The sequence below is a fragment of the Gracilinanus agilis genome, chromosome 1 (genome assembly GCF_016433145.1).
Source record: "Gracilinanus agilis isolate LMUSP501 chromosome 1, AgileGrace, whole genome shotgun sequence".
Lineage (NCBI taxonomy): Eukaryota > Metazoa > Chordata > Mammalia > Didelphimorphia > Didelphidae > Gracilinanus > Gracilinanus agilis.
Genome location: NC_058130.1, coordinates 224,227,318 through 224,249,151, shown reverse-complemented (window position 1 = coordinate 224,249,151; position 21,834 = coordinate 224,227,318). Strand labels below are relative to the sequence as shown.

The following is a 21,834-nucleotide window of genomic DNA, read 5'->3' as shown; positions in this document are numbered from 1 at the left end:
CATTTACGGTGTAAGGCAAAGTCCATCATAACCATTTCCAAAGGCTCGGAGGATCCCTTTTGTTACGCTGAGCAGCAGCCCATGTCACAGTGGAAAGAGTGGAGGAGACTTGTTTGTGCAGCAGCTCTGGGAGGGGGGTCCTGGCTCAGGCATCTGTTTCCCTGTGTGAACTTGGCCGAGTCATTTTCTCTGGGGCTCAAGTTTCCACATCTGAGGAGATGGATTAATTGACCTCTAAGGTCCCTTCTACTTAACTAAGCTATTACTGCAAGAATGAAATCTGAACTAAATTTCTAGCATCCCAGCATCTCTCTTGGATGCCCCCTACTTTCCACCCACACCACTGCAATTCTAGTTCTGGTTTCCATTGATTATTTTTTTCTTTTCATTTTGTTATTGTCATGCAAAATCCACTTCCATATTTGCCATCGCTGTAAGAGCAAACACATACATAACTGAAACCCCAAAATAAAACCAAAGATACACTCATGTGAAAGACAACTCCACCAGTTCTTTCTCTGGAGGTGAATAGCATTCCCTATTATAAGTCTTTCAGGATGGTCTGAGAGTAGCCACACAGATAATCACCATCCAATATTGCTGTTAATGTGTACAATGTTCTTCCACCATTGACTATTTAAAGAGACTCATTTTCTCTCTCTCTCTCTCTCTCTCTCTCTCTCTCTCTCTCTCTCTCTCTCTCTCTCTCTCTCTTTGACTGTAAAATGCTGGCAGTTAGACAGGCTTTTTTTTTTTCTTTTCATTTTTCATGTTACTTTAAATTTTTTTTTCCCGGGGTTACATAACTCTTGTTGAAGAGACTCGATCTGTTTGTTATTTGGTTATTTCAGTTATAGCCCACTCTCATTTGGGGTTTTCTTGGCAAACGTTCTGGAGTGGTTTGCCATTTTCTTCTCCAGCTCATTTGACAGATGAGGAAACTGAGGCAAACAGGGTGAAGCAACTTGCCCAGGATTATGCAGCTAATTAATGTCTGAGGCCAAATTTGGGAGATGAGTCTTCCTGACTCTGAGCCTCGTATAGATTTATAAGGTATCAGTTCACTCTGCCCACAAAGCTCCATAAAGGCGCTTAATAAATGTTAACTAACTGACATTTATTCTTCTTCTTCCCCAGTTTTCCAGTAAAAACCCCAGCATTGAAACTTTTCATTTCTTAGTCAATGAGTAAAATGATTTGAGGTAAATAACTCTAGAGTCAAATGTAAATGTTTAGAGTAAAATCCCAGACAGGAATTGACCTTGATAAAGACCAAGAGGTGCATCTGGGTGACTCAGTGGATAGAGAGCCAGGCCTAGAGATGGGAGATCCCGGGTTCAAATATAGCCTCAGACACTTCCTACCTGTGTGACCCTGGGCAAGTCACTTAACCCCCATTGCCTAGACCTTACTGCTCTTCTGAAGCCTTGGAAGAATGCTTAGTATTCATTCTAAGACAAAATGTAAGGGATTTAAAAAAATAAATAAAGACCATGAGGCAGCATGGTTGTTGTCTGTTCTTCATTTTCAGAGAGGACCAGTGACCTCTCAAGGGCGCGTCTTAACTTGCCTGCAAACTGGACTTAAGTGAGGTAGAGTTGTATAAAGTCAGCTTCACTCTCTCTTCAAAGTCCAGTGGCAAGACAAAAGTCAGGATGATTGGAGGTGGCCCAGGATGCAGTGGATGTCCTTGGCTGACCAAGCTCCAAGCATTCCACAAGCACCTGCTTCAGTCACCTCCATGGCCACTGGAACAAATTGTTCTCATCCGCCCATTCTGCCAGAGGAAGTGGTCACATGCTAGGGAAGGGCAGCCCCCTAACTTACCAATGGGTTTAAGACCCATAAGTTACCCTCAACTTGGTTCAGCCCATCCAAGCCGGTTTTACTGCAGTGTGGCTGATGGCCACACCACAGCTTCTTGGAGCCATGGAAGAGAGCTGGGCACAAGGTGGACACCAAAGGCGGATGAGTAGCCCTGGAAAGGGCTCAGCAAGCCCTCGCCCCAGAGGTACTAGTCCTCTCTGCACCCCCACATCCCAACAGCATGGTGTTATCTAGTAATTAACTGGGTTCAGATCCTGTTTCTGCTACTTACTCCCTTTTACGTTATCTTGGTCAAGTTTAACCTTCTGGAGTCTCAGTTTCTTCATCTGTAAAATGAGGAGGCTGAGCTGGAGTTCTTTCTAGCTTTAGGCAATTTAGTGGATAGAGCTCTAGATTCCAAGTCAAGGAAATGTGAGTTTAAATCTGGCATCAAACACTCATTTAGCTCTGTGATCCTGGGCAAATCACTTCACCCAGTTTGCCTCAGTTTCCTCATCTGTAAAATGAGCTGGAGAAGGAAATGGCAAACCACTCTAGTATTTTTGCCAAATGAATTAATTAAAAATTTTAAAAAATACAATTAAGGTTGTAGGATAAACTGAGATCTTTGTAAAGTACTTTGTGAACCTGAAAGGACTACATAAATGCTAATTATTCCAATTATTTTGATGATCTCATGATAAAAATGAAAACAGAGAGTAGACACTATTATTCCATTCATGCAGCTCATATGCTAGTTTTTTTTAAAAATTTTAAACTCTTACCTTCCATCTTCGAATCAATACTGTATATTGGTTCCAAGGCAGAAGAGTAGTAAAGGCTAGGCAATAGGGGTTAAGTGACTTGCCCAGGATCACACAGCTAGAAAATGTCAGGCTAGATTTGAACCCTGGACATCCCATCTCTAGGCCTAGATCTCAATCCACTGAGCCACCCAGCTGCCTCTGTTGTTTTTAAACCAGTAAATAATATATTTCTTGAACCTTCATTCCAAACTACCTGCTCTGCAAATTGATTATATTCTATCCTGGCTAAAAGAAGAGCCCAGAATCTGTTTGGGGGCTTTCCACAGACTTGAATTTTCCTCAGTTGGCACCAGCTGGGCCCCAGCATTTTAAGGATTAAACCTTCTGGCCCATGAATCAGCTGCCCTGCTTGTGTGGATTCAAGTCTGGCAGGGTGACAGCCAGAAGGTAAGAGAAGATGCTTCCAGGCGACTGTTTTGTTCCCAACTGATGACATCTCAGCTGCGGCCTTCATCTGGAACCAACTGTAGGACAAGCAGTGACGTGGGCAGCCAGAGCTACAGGCTGTTTCCCCTTTAGCCAGACTTAAAAGGCTGTCTTTGGTTCTATTTTTTTCCCATTTAAATGCTGCCTGCAGGGCACGCATTTAACAAATCCTTAACTTTCCACCTGTATCCCCCAGGGGGAAGCCTTCCCAACACATCCTCTGGTTCAAATCCATTGAAATCAGGAATCAGATGTTCAGAGGGAAAGAAAAGCCCTGGAGAAGCAGCAGGCAGTTGGCTGGGGCTCTCCGAAAGCTCAAAGGGACTCTGCATTGCCAATTTTAACCCAAAGCATCTGTTAAAATCAGATTGATGCTTTCCACCTTTTGAAGTTTCTGGTGGTCTCATGGAGCCATTTTGAGGAAAGGTTTGAGGGTCCCTGTGAGGCTTAAGCACTTCAGAACTATCTCTGGTCCAGTCTTTACTCCTGGGTGGCTTCCTTCTGCTTTAGCAACCCGGTACTGTTTGGGGCAGGGGTGCTGCGTAGAATTCTGTGTGAATCCAAATGTGCAGCATACCGGGCAGCTAGGGGAGCAGTCGACTGAGGGCTGAGCCTAGAGTCAAGAACACTCGTCTTCCTGAGTTCAAATCTGGCTTTAAACACTTCCTAGCTGTGTGACCCTACGGAAGTCATCTAACCCTGTTTGGAGTTTCCTCATCTGTCAAATGAGCTGGAGAAGGAAATGGCAAACCACACCAGTATCTTTGCCAAGAAAACCCTGAATGGGGTCACAAAGAGCCAGACACAACTGAAATGACTGAACCACAGTTACTGCTGTAAACTAATTTGAGAACCTAAGACAAATCATTTTACCTCTCTGGATTTCAGTTTTCTTCCTGAAAAATGAGGGGTGCTGGACTAGATGGTCAGGAGTTCCTATCTGTATATAACAACCTCTGGCAAGGTACTGGTTGCCACTAATCCCAGGGTCTTTATGGTCAGCCAACATCTTTCCTGGCAACTGGGTTGTGCAGTAGATAGAACACTGGAGCCTAAAGTCAGGAAGACTCATTTTCCTGAGTTCAAATCTGGTATCAGATACCTACTTAGTGGTGTGATCCTGGGCAAATCACTTAACCCTGTTTGCCTCAATTTCCTCATCTGTAAAGTGAGCTGGGGAAGGAAATGGCAAACCATTCCAGTATCTGGCATCAGACACTTACACGCTGGGTGACCCTGGTGTAGATTTTAAAATTAATATCCAATATCTCCAAGTTCAATATTTATAAAGTTTATTATTAAAACTAGAGGGAGCCCCCCTAAACCACTCATGTGGAAGAAGAGAGCAAGAGGGAGGAGCAACCGAAACTATATGCAAACAACATAAAGAGCAGGTACACGAAAGGGAAAGGGAATTGTGGGGAACATAGTCCAAGGGTTCAAGATTCTAATTACTACATTAGGCAAATCACTTAACCATGTTTGCCTCAATTTCCTCATCTATAAAGTGAGCTGGGGAAGGAAATGGCAAACCACTCTAGTATCTAACATTAGACACTTACCAGCTGGGCAACCCTGGGCAAATTTTTGCCTCAGTTTCCTCATCTGTAAAATGAGCTAGAAAAGGAAATGGCGAACCACTCCAGTATCTTTGCCAAAAAAAATCTCAAATGGGGATGTGGCAAAATTGGGACATTAAAGCATTGCTGGTGGAGTTATGAATTGATCCAACCACTCTGGATGGCAATTTGGATCCATGCCCAAAGAGCACTAAAAGATTGCCTGCCCTTTGATCCAGCCATACCACTACTGGGTTTGTACCCCAAAGAGATCATAAGGAAAAAGACTTGTACAAAAATATAGCCATGCTCTTTGTGGTGGCAAAAAACTGGAAAAACAAGGGTATGCCCTTTAATTGGGGAATGGCTGAACAAATTGTGGTATCTGTTGGTGATGAATTACTATTGTAATCAAAGGAATAATGAACTGGAGGAATTCCACATGAACTGGAATGACCTCCAGGAATTGATGCAGAGTAAAAGGGGCAGAACCAGAAGAACATTGTACACAGAGACTGATACACTGTGGTAAAATTGAATGTAATGGACTTCTGTACTAGTAGCAAAGCAATGACCCAGGACAATCTGGAGGGATTTATGGAAAAGAACGCTACCCACATTCAGAGGAAGAACTACAAGAGAGGAAACACAGAAGAAAAACAACTGCTTGAACACATGGGTTGATGCATACATGATTGGGGATATAGACTGGAAACGACCACCCTAGTATAACTATCAATAATATGGAAATAGGTCTTGATCCATAACAAATGAAGAAGCAAGTGGAAATGCTGTAGGCTATGGGGGGGGGGGAAGGGAGGGAGAGCAAGAACACGAATTATGTAACCATGGGAAAAATCTTTATAAAAAAAATTTTAAAAATACCTGATTAAAAAAAACAAAACCTTAAATGGATTCATTAAGAGTTGGACAAGGGGGAAGCTGGGTAGCTCAGTGGATTGAGAGTCAGGCCTAGAGATGGGAAGTTCTAGGTTCAAATCTGGCCTTAGACATTTCCCAGCTGTGTGACCCTGGGCAAGTCACTTGACCCCATTGCCTAGCCTTTATCACTCTTCTGCCTTGGAGCCAATACACAGTATTGACTCCAAGACAGAAGGTAAGGGTTTTAGAAAAAAAAAAAGAGTTGGACAAGACTGAAATACAACTAAACAACATCCTTCCAGAGACTGTTACACCTACATTAAATAAGTCTGGGATTTAGAGAGGGAAAGGCCCTTAGAAATGGACCTACTTCAATGTCCTCATTTTTACAACTGATGAAACAAAAGGCCAAAGAGAAATGACTCACCTAGGGTCACTTAGGAATCCATGCAGCAGAGTCATTATGGAACTGAGGTCTTTAGATTGCAGATCTAGGCTTTACTCTTGCAAGAGAACCACACTGCCCCTCCCTCTCCCTCACTGTACCCTGCTACTGGGGCCAAAATAAGAAAGGAGAGAATACAGTATTGTGAGCCATTAAATCACATCCTTCCCTGGACTCCAACCCTACCAAAGGCCCTAATGCATCTTACATTAGCACATATTTGAAGTCATTAAATTCCACCCTCTGTAAGAATCCTTCACTGGCTTCACTGGATCACTGGACCTAGAAGTTTCATTGGATTTCCATCTGAAAGGGACCTTAGAAATCAGCTCTTTCAACCCCTTCATTCCATAGGAGATAAAGCAAAGACCAAGAAAGGTGAAATGACACTTCCACCCCCACCCCCATCCCTGTCTTAGAATCTTCATTTGCTAGAGCAAAACTCCCTTCCCCATAGCTTTGTCTTCCCACATTCTCATCTCTAGAATACCTCAGCCTAACTCTTCTCCAGTTCCTAGCCTCCTCTGCCTTTACCCTTCCCACCATGCCCTTTGGAACAAATGTTGCATTTCCCCAAATCACCCCTTTTCCATCATCTGGAACTCAACTGTCTCCTGAAAGCATCCTGTGCCAACTACCCTGTTCCAGTGCTGACTTCTCCTTCTGTAATGCTGTCTCTAACCTCACTCCCACCCTTCCACACACAGTGCCAAGAGAAGTTCATATACTTCCTGCCTAATAAATGATGGCTGACTGATTTCGCTGATTCAGAATTTAATCCACACCAAATAAAATAAGCATTTTCTTGCACGAGGAAGACTAGAAGAGCAACAGGAGTTTTTTAGCCTAAGGAGATGCCCACCCACTCCTTAAAAACTTTCAGGTGGAATACTAAAAAGGAAAGCATAAAGGTTCTATTTTTTTACAGTATTCCTGAGCTTGGCCTAAATTCCAAAGAGTTAAGGGACAAAGATGGGCAGGAATGATCTCTTTCACGAGTTTCAATTATAAGTTTCTAGATCCCTGTGAAATATTTCTCTTCTACTTTCCCAGTGGTATTCATTGTGGGTTTCCTCTAATGTTTTGTACTGGGTTCTGCTCTTCTTTCTCACTCTATGTTACTTTATTTGATGCACTCCTTGTGCCTATAGGTTCAATAATCATTTCTATGCTGATGATTATCGGGGCTATGTGGTTAGCCATTTTTTGGTTGTGCCTACTCTTCCTGATCCTATTTGGAGTTTTCTTGGCAAAGATATTGGAGTGGTCTTCCATTTCCTTCTCCAGTTATTTTACAGAAAAGAAACTGAAGCAAACAGGATAAGTGATTTTCCCAAGTTCACACAGCTAATAAGTATCTGAAGTTGGATTTAATTGAATTCAGGAAGATGAGTCTTCTTGAGTCCAGGCTTGGCACTCTAATCCCCTAATCTAAACTCTAGATGCCTGGCATATATTAAAAGTTTGCTGATTGACACCAACACCTCAAACTCAACATGCCCCATACTTATTTATTGCAGCAGCTGGGTGGCTCAGTGTATTGAGTCAGGACTAGACAAAGGAGGTCCTAGGTTCAAGTCTGGCCTCAGACACTTCCTAGCTCTGTGACTCTGGGCAAGTAACTTAACTTCATTGCCTAGTCCTTACCACTCTTTGCCTTGGAACCAATACTTAACAAAAACCTTATTTGTCATTTCCTCTCTGACAACTACTTAACTCTTGTTGATGGTACCACTAACATCCCAGCCATTCAGCCTTGAACTCTCAGACTCATATTTCCAGTTCCACACCCCACCATTCCACTTAGTTGCCCAATGGTAAATTTTCCATAATTTTTGCATCCATCTCTTCCTCTCAAATCAATTCAATGATTCTAGTTTAAGCCATCATTTCTTCTCCTCTCAACTATTGTAATAGTCTATGAACTCATCGACCACATAGTTCGATAGGGATGTGATTAGAGTTTTGATGTTAAAGGATCATGCTACTGCAAATATGAATAACATGGAAACAGGTTTTGAACAATGAATCATGTATAACCCAATGGAACTGCTTATTGGCTTTGGGAGGGAGGGGAGGAGAAAGTGAGGGAGGGGGATCATGAATCATGTAACCATGGAAAAATATTCTAAATAAAAATTAAACAAATAAATAATTAAAAGCAATGCGATGATCCAGGACAATTTTGTGGGACTTATAAGAAAGAATATTATCCATATCAAGAACTGTGGAAGCAGGGGGCAGCTGGGTAGCTCAGTGGATTGAGAGCCAGGCCTAGAGACGGGAGGCTGTAGGTTCAAATTTGACCTCAGACACTTCCCAGCTGTGTGACCCTGGGCAAGTCACTTGATCCTCATTGCCTACCCTTACCGCTCTTTTGCCTTGGAGCCAATACTCAGTACTGACTCCAAGACAGAAGGTAAGGGTTTAAAAAAAAAAAAAAAAGAACTGTGGAAGCAGAAATCCAGAAGAAAACATGTGATTTATCACTCGTTTATATGGGTATATGATTTGGGGTTTTGGTTTTAAAGGATTGCTCTTTTGCAAAAATGAATAATATGGAAATGGGTTCAAATGATAAAAATATATGTATAACCCAGTGGAATTGCTTGTAACTCTGGGACAGGGGAGGGATGAGGGGAGGGAGAAAACACGAATCATAGAAGAATCATGGAAAAAAAATTTTAATAAAAAAATGTAATAGAAAAGAAAAAGTCTATGAACTAGTCTCCTGTCTTCCAACTACTTACCCTTTCCAAACATTTCATTCTCCATACTGCTGCCTAAAAAAACTTCGTAATACATTCACTGCTATTATCATGCCACTTATTTACTCAGAATCTGTCAGTGGCTTCACATTCCTGCCACCACCAAGGTCCTCCACAATCTGGATCTAAACCTGCCTTCCCAATATTATTTCATGACACACCATTCAGCCAAACTGATCTCTCCATTCCCTGGCTCCAATGTGAACCTCTCCAAAATCCACAGCTTTCCTCATGCTGTTTTCCTTGCCTCTGTAATGGACTCTACACACATGTACACATGTGCATTCAAAAACAACACATACCTCTTCCTATTGTTCAGTTGCTTCATACTCTTTGTGACCCCACTTGGGTTTTCTTGGCAAAGATATTGGAGTAGTTTGTCATTTCCTTCTCCTTTTACAGATGGTGAAACTGAGGCAGAGTTAAGTGGCTTGCCCAGGTTCACACAGCTAGTAAGTATCTGAGGCTGGAACTGAACTCATAAAGATGAGTTTTTCTGACTCCAGGCCTGGCACTCCATTCACTGTACCACCCAGCTGTCCCACTCATACCTCTTTACTTATCTCAATCTATTAAAGCCCTTTTCTTATTTCCAAGACCCAGTTCTGGTACCACTTTCTCCCCAAAGGCTTCTCTGAACTCTGTACCCCACGTGAATTTGAGTTCTCTATCCTCATATTTCTCAAAGCACTTTTCCTGAGTCTCTCCTATGAATTTCTTGCTGTCTTCCTTGTTGTTCATCCTTTGTTTTGAAAAGGATCAATGACATCATGAAGGTGATGTTTTGACGTGAGTAAATTGGAGTCAAGGGAAACAGAGTGGCACAAAGTCAGGAGACTAACCTTGTCTTCTAGAGTCACTGAAATCCAGTAGCAAGGCAAAAGCCAAGACAACTGGTGATGATTTAGGATGCAGTGGAAGTCCGTGGCTTCTTAGATGTCTGCCTGAGCTCTGAGTGATCCACAGCATCTGGTTGAGACACCCTCATGGCCCTTTGAACAAATTATTCTCATCTACCCATTCCAGTGGGGGAAGTCTTACATGCCTGGGGCAGACATCACCCTAAATCACCATTGGGTTTGAGACCTGTCAGTTACCCTCAACCTGGTTTAGCTCACCTGCCAAGATTGTTTTACCAGAGTGTGGCTGCTCTGCATGCTACAGATTCTTGGAGTCACAGGTGAGAATTAGGTGACAGGTAGACGCCAAAGTGTTTGAACAGCCCTGGAAAGGGTTCAGCAAGCCCTCACACCAGAAATGCTATTTGTATATACATCTTTCCCCCCTTAGACTCCATAATATCAGCACTTGTAACATCTCTCTCTTTGCATCTCTAGAGCTTAGTACATATAAAATGCTTGACAAATTGAAGTATATTAAGAAAGTTAAAGGAATGAAAAAGGTGAAACCATAAGGATATCCTGGTGAAGGTTGGAGATGGAGGGAAAGAATAGGATGTGACTGAGGTTGCTCCTTCATACTTCAGAATTCACAGCTCCAAAAAAGTACTCTAACATCATGCAAAAAAACAAACAAACAAACAAATATCTTTCTATCCAATGGGTTTTTTATTTTTATTTTGGGAGACAGCCCTGCTGTGTGCATTTTCTAACATGCAGGACTTGACAGGATATTTAAAGGATATAGAGTGATACTTATTTAGGAAAGTGCTGTGCTCTTTTTAAAAGGAGTTTTAGTATCTTTTCTTCAAATCAGTAGAATTTTGGGAGCAATCACCATGTTAATCCAAAGTATTTTTGCACCTTTTCTTTTTCCCAACAGTGAGCCCACCCAGTATACCATACTATATTGTCCCCAGGGGACAACTGAAACCATTGAAGAAGTAGAAGCAGAGAATGAAGAAGTGGACCTACTGCCTAAGATAAAAGATGAAGATGATGAGTATGATGTTCATCTCACCTCAAATGCTGAGTCACCACTCATGGATACCATGGATACAATGGATGGTGTAGATCAGTGGATCACATGTCAAACTTTTTTGGCCTACTGCCCCCTTTCCAGAAAAAATATTACTTAGCGCCCCTGGAAATTAATTTTTTTATTTTAATAGCAATTAATAGGAAAGATAAATGCACCTGTGGCCATCACGGCCCCCCTGGATCACTGCAGCACCCACTAGGGGGCAGTGGCGCCCACTTTGGGAATCACTGGTGTAGATGGTGACATAGAGGCTGCACCTTCCTACGGCAAAGCAGTGAGTTTTAAACACATCTCCTTTGACTTCCAATGGGTCTTTATTCCTCCATAATATACTAGGCTTGGGTATTCATTCCTTTTTTATTTTTTTTTAATCTTAAATCCTAGAAATGATTAAAGTCAGCTCCATGCCCCCACTCAACCACTGTGGCTCCTACCTACCCAATCCCTGTTGTCTTCTTCCCAAGTTACAGCTTCTGTTGCTACTGTCCATATACTGCCTCCTTCCCTCCCTCCCTATCCCACTCAGCCTTTATGCTCCCCTTTTCTTCTCCTTGCTCCAATGATCCACTAAACAATAGCTTCCTCTCAGGTCATAGCTCTGGCTAATCCCTACCTACTCCCAACTCTCCTCTCTCCCAACTTCACTAGTGCCTTCTTGTCTCCATGAACTATTTCTCCCCTATGCCTCCCTCCTAGGACATAAATGATACTACAGCCTACCCACTCTCTTCTTCCATGCCCCTACTCAAGCCCTATGCCTCCCTTTTAGGACACAATTATACAGCTACCCCTGTGGCCCACCTGGTATACCTCCTCCCCCTCCTTGCTCCACTTCAACTCATATGACTCTTCCTTCAAGACTTGGGTCTCTGTCTTGGGCTACACAGATGCTCTTGCAACCCACTCACTCTCTTTTTCATGCTCCCACTCCTTTCTCCTCCCTGCTCTCTTCTTCCATACTCCATTCGGTTTATAGCTACTCTGTCCATTTGGTATGCCTTCTCTCCCTTCTTGACCCACTCAACCCTTCCAGTCTTCCTTCCAGACCATGGCAGCTGCTGCTGCTAGTAGCTTCTTATTCCCTGCCTCCCCCCTTCCTTCCTTGTGGTTACCTTGATTCTTTCTTGTTTTTGTATCTTGTCTTACCAGCAAATCTAATTAACCAATTTAGTTCTGCTGCTGCAGAAGGCCAAGTAATAAAAGAAAACAGAGCAAGTGGCCTTCTTTGCTCCCTCTGCAGATGTCTGAGAGACCTCTGAATGCTCTGCTTAGCATGAGAAGTCTATGAGGTCCAGAGAGATTGATGCAAAATTCTTGTTGAAATGCAAAGTAATGGGGCCTTACTGACTGCTTCTTCTCAGTTTCCTTTGCTTGATCATCATCCATATCCTAGCCCCTAACTGTGGATGTACCCTCAAGCTGTCACAAACCCTCTCCTAGTATTCTCTCACTTGGGGATCTTGAAAGTTCCCATGGGTTCAATTATCATCTCTATACAGATGGCTCCCAGAACTATATATTCCTGAGCTCCAATCCTGCATCACCAACTGCCTATTGGTTATTTAGAATCAAATTCCCATAGGCATCTCGAATTTAACACATCTAGATCAAAGCTCATTATCTTTTTCCACTTCTGAATTTCTCTCTTTTTTTAAACCCTTACCTTCTGTTTTAGAATTGATATTAAGTATTCATTCCAAGGCAGAAGAGCAGTAAGGGCTAGGCAATTAGGGTTAAGTGACTTGCCCAGGGTCACAGAGCTGGGAAGTGTCTGAGGACACATTTGAATCCAGGACCTCCTGTTCTCAAGGCTTGACTCTCTATCCACCAAACCAGCCAACTGTCCCTCTATTTCTTTTAAAGGTGTCACCATCATTCTAGTTATCCATATTGGCAATCTCACATGTCATCTCTGACTTCTACTCCTCCTTACTCCATATATCCAATCAACTTCCAAATTTCATATAATTTCTAGCCCAACAATGTCTCTTGCATCCCCTTCTCTCTACTTACATAACCATCACCTTGAAGTTCTTTTCAGAAAAAGACTTACATGGAAAGACTTACCGAAAAGACTTACATGAACTGATGCAAAGTGAAGTGAGCAGAACTGGGAGAATGTTGTACACAGCAAAAGCAATACCATACAATGATCAACTTAGCCATTCTCAACAATACAAAGATCCAAAACGATTCAGAAGGATTTATGATGAAAAAAATCTATCCACCTCCAGAGAAAGAACTGATAGGGTCTGAATGATGATTGAAGCAAACAATTTTTTAACTTTATTTTGATGGGGGTGTTTTTTTTTTACAAGACTAATTTGGAAATCTGTTTTGCAAGACTGCACATGTATAACCTATATCAAATTGCTTGACTTCTTAATGGGGGGAAGGGAGAGAATTTGGAACTCAAAATTTAAAAAATCCCAAATGTTAAAAATTGTTTTTATATGTAATTGAAAAAAAATAAAAGATTTTTTAAAAGATTAAAATTTGGATTTTTAAAAAGTATTTTAAAATATGTGTTTTTAAAAGATTAAGAAAAAAGTTGAAGTTCCCAGGAAACTAAGACCTGATGGTCTAAGTACAAAAGCCAGTGCAGACAGAAGCTCTTCCTTTTGCAACTTTTTATCACCATAGTGAATGCTCAGTCAAGGAAGCTTTGACCAACTGATTCAATGCTGTAACCTTGCTGAATATCCTTTCCATGCTATGACTAAGTACATTTTCTTTTGTTAGTTATTAGACGGTCTATGGATGTCTCATGTCATTCCAGTCCCAAAACTGAACCACCAGGGCAACCTCAATTAGGTCTGACCTTTATAAACTCTTTGCAGACTGGCTGATTTGGCTTCTTATTGTCCCACACAATCAACATTCCAGTCCTAGTGTCTTTCCCCAGGTTGGCCCCTGTGCTCAGAGTGCACACACTTCTTATCATTGCCTCTTAAAATCGCCAGTTTCCTTTCCAGCTCAGCTCAAGCATCACTTTCTATGTGATGCCTTTCCTGATCTCCTTAGCTGCTAGTGACCACCCTCCCGCATAAATACTCCACCTTCTATCTGCCCCCAAATATCCTGAATTTATTTTGTGTACAATTATATATATATAAACGTTCCTTTCTCCAGTCAAATGTCAGTATATAAGCTGCTTCAGTACAGATGTTTAATTTTTGTCTTTTGGATCCCCAGGACCAAGTAGAGTGGATATATTATCTCATTTGTTTGGTACAGGAATTATTTTGAAAATAAGGAAACTGAGATCCATAGATGTTAAGAGTAGGGAGAATATTCAGGTCTGAAAATCAAGTCTCATTTTTTTAAACCTTTATCTCCTACCTTAGAATCAATAGTGATTCTAAAATATTGATTCTAAGGCAGAAAAGTGGTAAGAGCTAGGCAACAGAGGATCAAGTGACTTGTCCAAGGTCACATAACTAGGAAATATTTGAGGCCAGATATGAACCCAGAACCAGCTGTCCCCTGGAAATCATGTCTTACACTTTGAGATAGTTTGAGTGACTTCAGATCTTGAAGTAACTCCATTGTGTGACAACGGCATTCATTGCTAGGTATTTCCTCTGGATGATTTTACCTCTAATTAACTCAAATTTCATTCTTTTTACCTACTTACCAGTAATAACCCAGCAACCTCAATTCATGCCTTCAATTTTTTTTTTGATACAATGAAGCTTCACTGAATTTCCCTCATGGTTTCTGGGCTGAGAGTTTGATATTTTAGGTGCTGAAAATTTTTTTTTCTCTCCCTACCTTCTTTTCACTCTAGCTATAGAAATCACCTGACTGAAAATTACAGGAAAAGGAATCATCTTCACACATGAAAGGAAATGTTCAGGAAGCCAGGAATACCAGCCAGAGCTTAATTACAGTCTTTTACCGAGGAATCTCTGTGCAAAAATTTAAATTACTGCTCAACCTCACTTTTGTGATGAAATGTTTGGAAACAAAATAATGGGTCGGGTTTCAGTATTTCAGACAGGAGGTGACAGCTGTTTCTGTTATTTAAGAATAAAAAGTCCCAGAATTCTGTGGGTTTGGGTCTAGTAGAAATGCAGATTTGCCCACATACCCTTTAATTCACTCGATTTTTCCCAGTCCATAATCCATACATAACATATCTTGGATTTGTCCCAGGAATTTGAGAAGCTTCTCTATCACCCATCATAGGTAAACCTTGACTGCTCAAAGAAGGCTTCTTTTACCAATGTGGAGGGAATTCACATCACCCATTGTGTGACCAGTGGATGGAACCAGGGGAGGATGTGGACAGAAAAAGACACATAGTTAAGGTGATATCCCCACTAGAGGTCATCAAGCATAGCCAGAAAGGAACTCACCTGTGCCACAGCCAGGAAACATGATTGGCTAGGAAGCTCAAAAGGAGTTTATAATATTTTTGTGTGTGTCATGGACTCCTTTGGCAGTCCAGTGAACCCTATAGATCCAATGGTTTTTATGGTAGTTGTCTTTTTTTTTTTTTTAATCCTTACCTTCTGTCTTAGTATCATTTCTAAAGCAGAAGAGCAGTAAGGGATAGATAATCAGGTTAAGTGACTTGCCTAGGGTCATACAGCTAAGAAGTACCCGAGGCCAGATTTGAATCCAGGTCTTCCCAACTCTAGGCTGACATTCTATCCAATGTGCTACCTACTCTCTCCCCATAATGTTTTTAAATGCAAAAATAAAGTACAAAAAATTATAAATGAAGTCAATTATGTCAAAATACAGTTGCTTAAATATTTTTTTAAATCAGTTTATGGATCTCAGGTTAAGAAACTTTGCTCTAGAAGTATCCCAATTTTAACTAAATGTTCTTGCTAGCTAGGCGCTCTGTTTGAAGCTAAACTAGTAACTCAATTGTTCCTAAATTGATGAAGATATACTAGCAAAATCAATTCTCGAGGCAAAATCCTTACACCCTACTCTTGTTTTTCAGCCATGTTTGACTGTGACCCCAGTTGGGGTTTTTCTATTTGCCATTTCCTTTTCCAGCTCATTTGACAGATGAGGAAACTGAGACAAATAGAGTTAAGTGGCTTGCCCAGGTCACCCAGCTAGTAAATGTTTGAGGCTGGATTTGATCTCAGGAAGAAGAGTCTTCCTGACTTCTGTTATATTCAAACCCTGAGAAATGTTGGTCTCACCTTGATTGACGGGGAGGCAGTTGGAGAGATTGGAATGTTCCCAGATGCCATGAGCTAAGGGCAAAAGTCAGTTGGCCTGAGAGTATAAATACCCCTAACAGCCATCTGGGAGGGGTCTTTGACCATTGGTCATTGAGGTTCTCTCTGACTTTGGACTTTAGTCCCTAGCTCTTTAGGTCTCTGGGTCCCTGGGTAGTGAAGGGAGGAAGGGAGGTCTGAGAAGAAGAGGGTGGTAGGGTTTAAATAATACCTGAAAACTGTCAAGGCTAACACATCACCAAACTGATAATAAGAAAGCTGAGAGAAAATCACCAACACAGCTGCAGCAAGGGCTGTCACTTCTCTGGTTTGGCAGTGGCCAAGCTGAACCAGAAGGGCTGTGAAGAACAACAGCTCCAGCTTTACTGAGACATTAGCTTCTAGCCCTGAGTGATTATAGATATTAGATTGATAGGATCTCCAATCCCCAATCTGTATCCTGATTATCCTTTCCCTAATTAAGATCATAGATAAAGTATTTAATAAGTACCTTCCTGAGTGGTCATTATGTCACGACCCTTGGGGAGGGAACAAACGCAGTCAGATGAACAACGTGATCCACGAATAATCAGAGCCCAATATTAATAATTGATCCAACCCTAGGTGGGTCCTGAAAGGGTTACCCATCCACCTAACCTTTCAGGGTCCTTCCCTGGGCAACTGTTTTCTAGAAGGGGAAATTAAAACATCTAGCAAGGGTGATTGCGTAGGTGTTCCCCCAGCACCAGCACCTAGGGAGAAGACAAAGATAGTTCCACCTCAGCTATAGCCATATCTCCCTAGGACACCTTTCTTTATAACACTTCAGGCCTGGCACTGTAACACCTAGTTGCTTTCATTTATGTTCTCTCTATTTAAATACTCAGTAGCCATGATTCATAATGGGTCAATGGGATTCTAAGCAAGAAGGTATCCTAGAGATAACTTAGCCTAACCCCTATCATTTTTTTTCAAACCCTTACTTTTATTAAGAATTGAATGTAGGGCAGAAGAGTGATAAGGACTAGGCAACTGGAATAACTTGACTTGCCCAAGGTTAAATAGCTAGGAAGCATTCAAGTCCAGATTTGAACCCAGGACCTACTGTGTTTATTAACCCTTTCATTTTTACAAATATTTTATTGAAATTCCATTTCCTTCCTTCATTGGAGAAGTGGAGGATTGTGGGTATGGAATATGGCAAATAATACTATCAAATTCAGTGGATGAGTTAGTTTTGTTGAATTGATTTCCTTTTTTTCTTTTTCTTTTTATATTTTATTATAAGAGATGACTCAATGAATTGGAAGTATTTGGAAATGGAAATGGTTAGTTTTCTGGAACCGATTTTTTTTTAAATATTTTGTTATAAGAATTGACTCGATGATAGAAGATATTTGGAAATGGAGGTGATGTAAAAATAAACAATATAAATACAAATTTTTAAACAATTAAGATCTTATTTAGGTAGGCTCTGGAATGGCAGTTGTTCATAATTGATTGAGTTAATCTGAAGAGTTGACTGTTGCCCTAGGAGATCTTTCAGACTTATTTTTCTAAAAATTGGCACAGATGAACATATAAAGATCATACAGGGGAAGAGAAACACTGAATAGCAACTGAAATTAAATACATGATAAATAGACTTGTAAGTACAAGCAAGTTATATCTTATAAACACTACTGATGAAGTACCATCTTCAATAAGATCATTTAAAGGACAAATATATTTTAAAAGAAGCTTATTTGGACAAATAAAAAGTAGATAGCTTTGATCTCGTGGCTTAGTTCCTTTTCAAGCCTGGCCCAACTTAGAAGACAGGAAATCAGCAATTATTAAACTCCCACTATGTAACCAGGCAATGTAGTAAGCACTTTACAAATATCAATTCATTTCATCCTCATGACAGCCCTAGAAGAGAGGTACTATTATTATGGTCCCATTTTATAGCTGAGGAAACTGTGGCAAACACAGATCAAGTGATTTGCCCAGGACCACACAGCAAAGATACTGGAGTGGTTTGCCATTTCCTTCTCCAGCTCACTTTACAGATGAGGAAACTGAGGTAAATAGGAGTAAGTGATTTGCCCAGAATCACACAGCTGGTGAGTATCTGGGACTGAATTTGAACTCAGGTCTTCTTACTCCAGGTCCAGGTTTATATCCACTGTATCATCTATTTGCCTCTTCTTAAGCAAGATGGCTTCAAAATAGGCATAAGACAGTACATAGGAGCACTGGAGTCCTACAGATTATCCCTGGCTTTTAAGAAGGGTGTCCTGGGGCTGTCCTGTGGCAGTAGGTGGTGCAGTGGATAGAGTACCTAGCCTTGAGTCAGGAATATCTGAGTTCAAATCCAGATTTAGACACTTACTAGCTATGTGATCCTAGGCAAATCACTTACCCCTGTCTATTTCATTTTCCTCAACTGTAAAATGAACTGGAGAAGGAAATGACAAACCACACCAGTATCTTTGCCAAGAAAACCCTAATGGGGTCACAAAGAATTAGACACAACTGAAATGTCTGAACAACAACAAATCCAGGGCTAAGTGCATGCTGATATTCCCATAAATAAGTAGTGACAATGGCAGCATCAGCTAATATTCATCCTCCTTAGCATTTTGCAGGTTACACACATGGTCTTCTTGATTCTCATAATAACCCTGTAAGGTAGATCTATTTTACAGATGAGGAAACAGAGGTGTCAGAGGTTGGATGACTCATCCAAGATTACAGTCAAGATATCATGGCTCAGTATAAAGGGCACAAAACTAGGAATCAGAGGACCTGGGTTCTGATCCTGCCACTGTCTGTGTGACCTTAGGCAAATGTCTGGACCTCATTACTCTTATCTTTAAAATGATGAGGTTGGACTAAATGACTACTAAGTTTTCCTTTACATTAAATTCAGGTCTTTCCCCCATTGTTGTAGTTGTTTGACACTACTATGTCAGTATTTTCTAACAATTTTCTTTCTCCTCCATCCATCCCTCCCTCCCTTCCTTCTTCCCTCCTTCTCTTCCTTCCTTCTCTTCCTTCCTTCCTCCCTTCCTTCCTTCCTTCCTTCCTTCCTTCCTTCCCTCCCTCCCTCCCTCCCTCCTTCCTCTTTCTTTCTTTCTTTCTTTCTTTCTTTCTTTCTTTCTTTCTTTCTTTCTTTCTTTCTTTCTTTCTTTCTTTCTTTCCTTCCTTCCTTCCATAAAACCTTTACCTTCAGACTTAGAATCAACACTATGTATTGGTTCTAAGGTAGAAGAGAGATAAGGGCTAGGCAATAGGGATTAAGTGACTTGGCCAGGGTCATATAGCTAGAACAGTTTGCTATAGAAGTTGTAATATTCTACTTCGGCATCATGGGAAAATGATGACATGCCAAAATGTCTTTCCTCTGGATAGTAAGACAGATCAGGATTTTTGAGGTTGCTCTCATATAGAAGCAAGTCTTTATATGCCAAGTCCCATCACACATGGTACAGTGGAAAAGATACTAGCTCTGGACTCAGAGGCTTTGAGTTCAAATCCCATTTCAGATGCCCACTATTTATGCAATTTCAGGCAAATAAATAAACCTGTTTTCCTCATCTATAAAATAGGTGGGTTGGGCTGGACAATTCCTGATGTCTCTCTGGGCTCAAAAGTTATGATCCTATTATCTTCTCCAAGAAGCTAATTGCCCGCCCGCCCACCCACCCACCCCGTGGACACTATCCCTGAGCAAGGGCAAAGGTGAAAATGGGGATCTAGGAATCAAGCAGAGTTCAAGATAAAAGATACCTACCAGTAAATACTAGGCTGGCATTTTCAAGCTCTTCTTGTGGGACCTTGAAACTGAAAGACTCATTGTAGAAAGGATCGATTGTTCCTCTCATAAAGGAAGTCTTCTTGGACTTCACCAGTTTGAGTCCATGAACCAGCTGGATCTTTACAAAGGGGTCTGGGGAGAGAGGTACAGAGGCACTGTATGTCAAAGTTATAGGGGTCCTTGGAGATCCATTAGCCCAAGTTCTCTTATTTTATAAAGGAGGAAAGGAGAAATAAGAGTCCAAGATAATAATGTCAAAGCACTCAGCACAGTGGTGCTTAATAATTGTTGTTCAGTCATTTCAGTCATGTCCTACTCTTTGTGATCTCATTTGGTGTTTTCTTGGCAAAGGTATTGAAATGGTTTGCCATTTCCTTATCTAGCTCATTTTCCAGATGAGGAAACTGAGGCGAACAGAGCTTAGTTCTTTCCCTTCTTCTTAGTAATATTTAGCATTGATTCTAAGACAGAAGATAAAGGTTTTGATTGAAAATAAAAAGAGCTGTGGATTTAGGGATAGAGGAAGTGGGTTTAAATTTAAGTAGCATCAATTTTTTCCACAGTTTCCTGGTGCCATGGAAATAATATTAGATAGGGAATCAGAGGACTGGGATTCAAATGAACTTCAGTTCTCTTACTTGTTATCTGTGTCTTCAAGTAAATTATTTACTTTCTGGGTCTTAGTTTCCTCATCTAAAAAGAGAAGAGACTGGACTAGATGGCTTCTAAGGTCCCTCCCAACTCCAAATCTAAGATTGTATAAGTGATTTCTGAGGTTCAGTTTACAAAACTATAAAATGGAGATCATAAAACTCATGTGCCCTTTCCTAATGGGATTGTTGGTAAGGATCACAGAATTAAAGGAGATAGCTTATAAATTTTAAAGAACTACATAGATAAAGAACTACATAAATCATCATCATCATTATTAATGATAATGATAGATCTATAAACTAGAAAGTTCTAGATAAATTCCGATAATGATCATGATGGTATTTATTGTTCATATTTCCTGGGTTTGACCTGTTATCATTATTCCTAAATTGCAAGAATAATATTTTGAGACATAAATCCACAAACATTTATTAAGTGCCTATGTTCTAGGCATTTATAGCTAGATGGCTTAGTGAACAGAATGCTGGACCTAGAGCCAGGAAGACTCATCTTCCTGAGTTCAAATCTCACCTCAGAACCTTCCTAGTTGTGTAATCCTAAGCAAATCACTTCACTCTGTTGGCCTCTGTTTCCTTACCTGTAAAATGAACTGGAGAAGGAAATGGCAAACCACCCCAGGCTCTTGGTTAAGAAAACTCCAAATGGGGTCACCAAGAATTGAATATAACTGAAATGACGGAACAACAACATGTGCCAGGCACCATGCTAGTGGATGGAGGTACAAATACAAAGGAAGAAACAATTGCTATTCCTTTAGAAGATGAATCTACAAAATTATATGGGTATTGGAGCCAAAGCGCTGTGACCCTGTTTCTGTGACCCTGGACAAGTTGTTTAACCTCTGCTTACCTTAGTTTCCTAATTATCAAATGGAGATGATTAAAGGACCTACCTCCCAAGATTTCTGTATCAAAAGAGATAATTTTTGTATAGCACCAGGCCTGACACTTAGTAGGTGCTTAATAAACATTTGTTTCCTTCCTTCATAAAGTCAAATGTGGCCTCAGACAAATTTCTACCCATAGGTCTCTAGTTGGGTCCAAGACAGTATTCACTAACTTTTATAAACAAGTCTGAAAATAATTTTTTCTCCACCATTCAACATTTTTATAAACACTTATTGTCTCATTGTTTTTCTTGTTTTTTATTAATATTTTGTTTTAATATAGTTGTTACTTATTCATATATTTTAATGTTTAAACAATCAAGATTTAGGAACAATTAACTAAATAATATAATAGTATTAATATATTAACATAACATGAATATATTATTATTGCCTTGCTAGATGCAAAGATTAAACAACAAAAAGTTTCTGGACTCATTTCCTTGCCTCATCATTCTTCCTGAATCTTTGCAAAACTTTCCTAGGGGCAGCTAGGTGGCAGAATAGATAAAGCACCAGGCCTGGAGTCAGGAAGATCTGGGTTCAAATGTGGTCTCAGATACTTTATAGCTGTGTAACCCTGGGCAAGTAATGTAACCACCATTTGCTTAGCCCTTGCCCTTCTGTAGAA

The 21,834-nt window shown here is 40.6% G+C and overlaps 1 protein-coding gene across 1 annotated transcript in view; it reads right to left on the bottom strand.

The window, feature by feature from the left end:
- Positions 1-21,834, bottom strand: part of SYT17 (synaptotagmin 17) — an 88,696-nt gene that overhangs the window by 22,961 nt on the left and 43,901 nt on the right. The window contains exons 7-8 of the mRNA XM_044679071.1: positions 21,780-21,826; positions 19,619-19,777 (exon numbers count right to left, since the gene is read on the bottom strand). Of these exons, the coding sequence (XP_044535006.1) occupies positions 19,619-19,777; positions 21,780-21,826 (206 nt within the window). The remainder of the gene's footprint in view (positions 1-19,618; positions 19,778-21,779; positions 21,827-21,834) is intronic.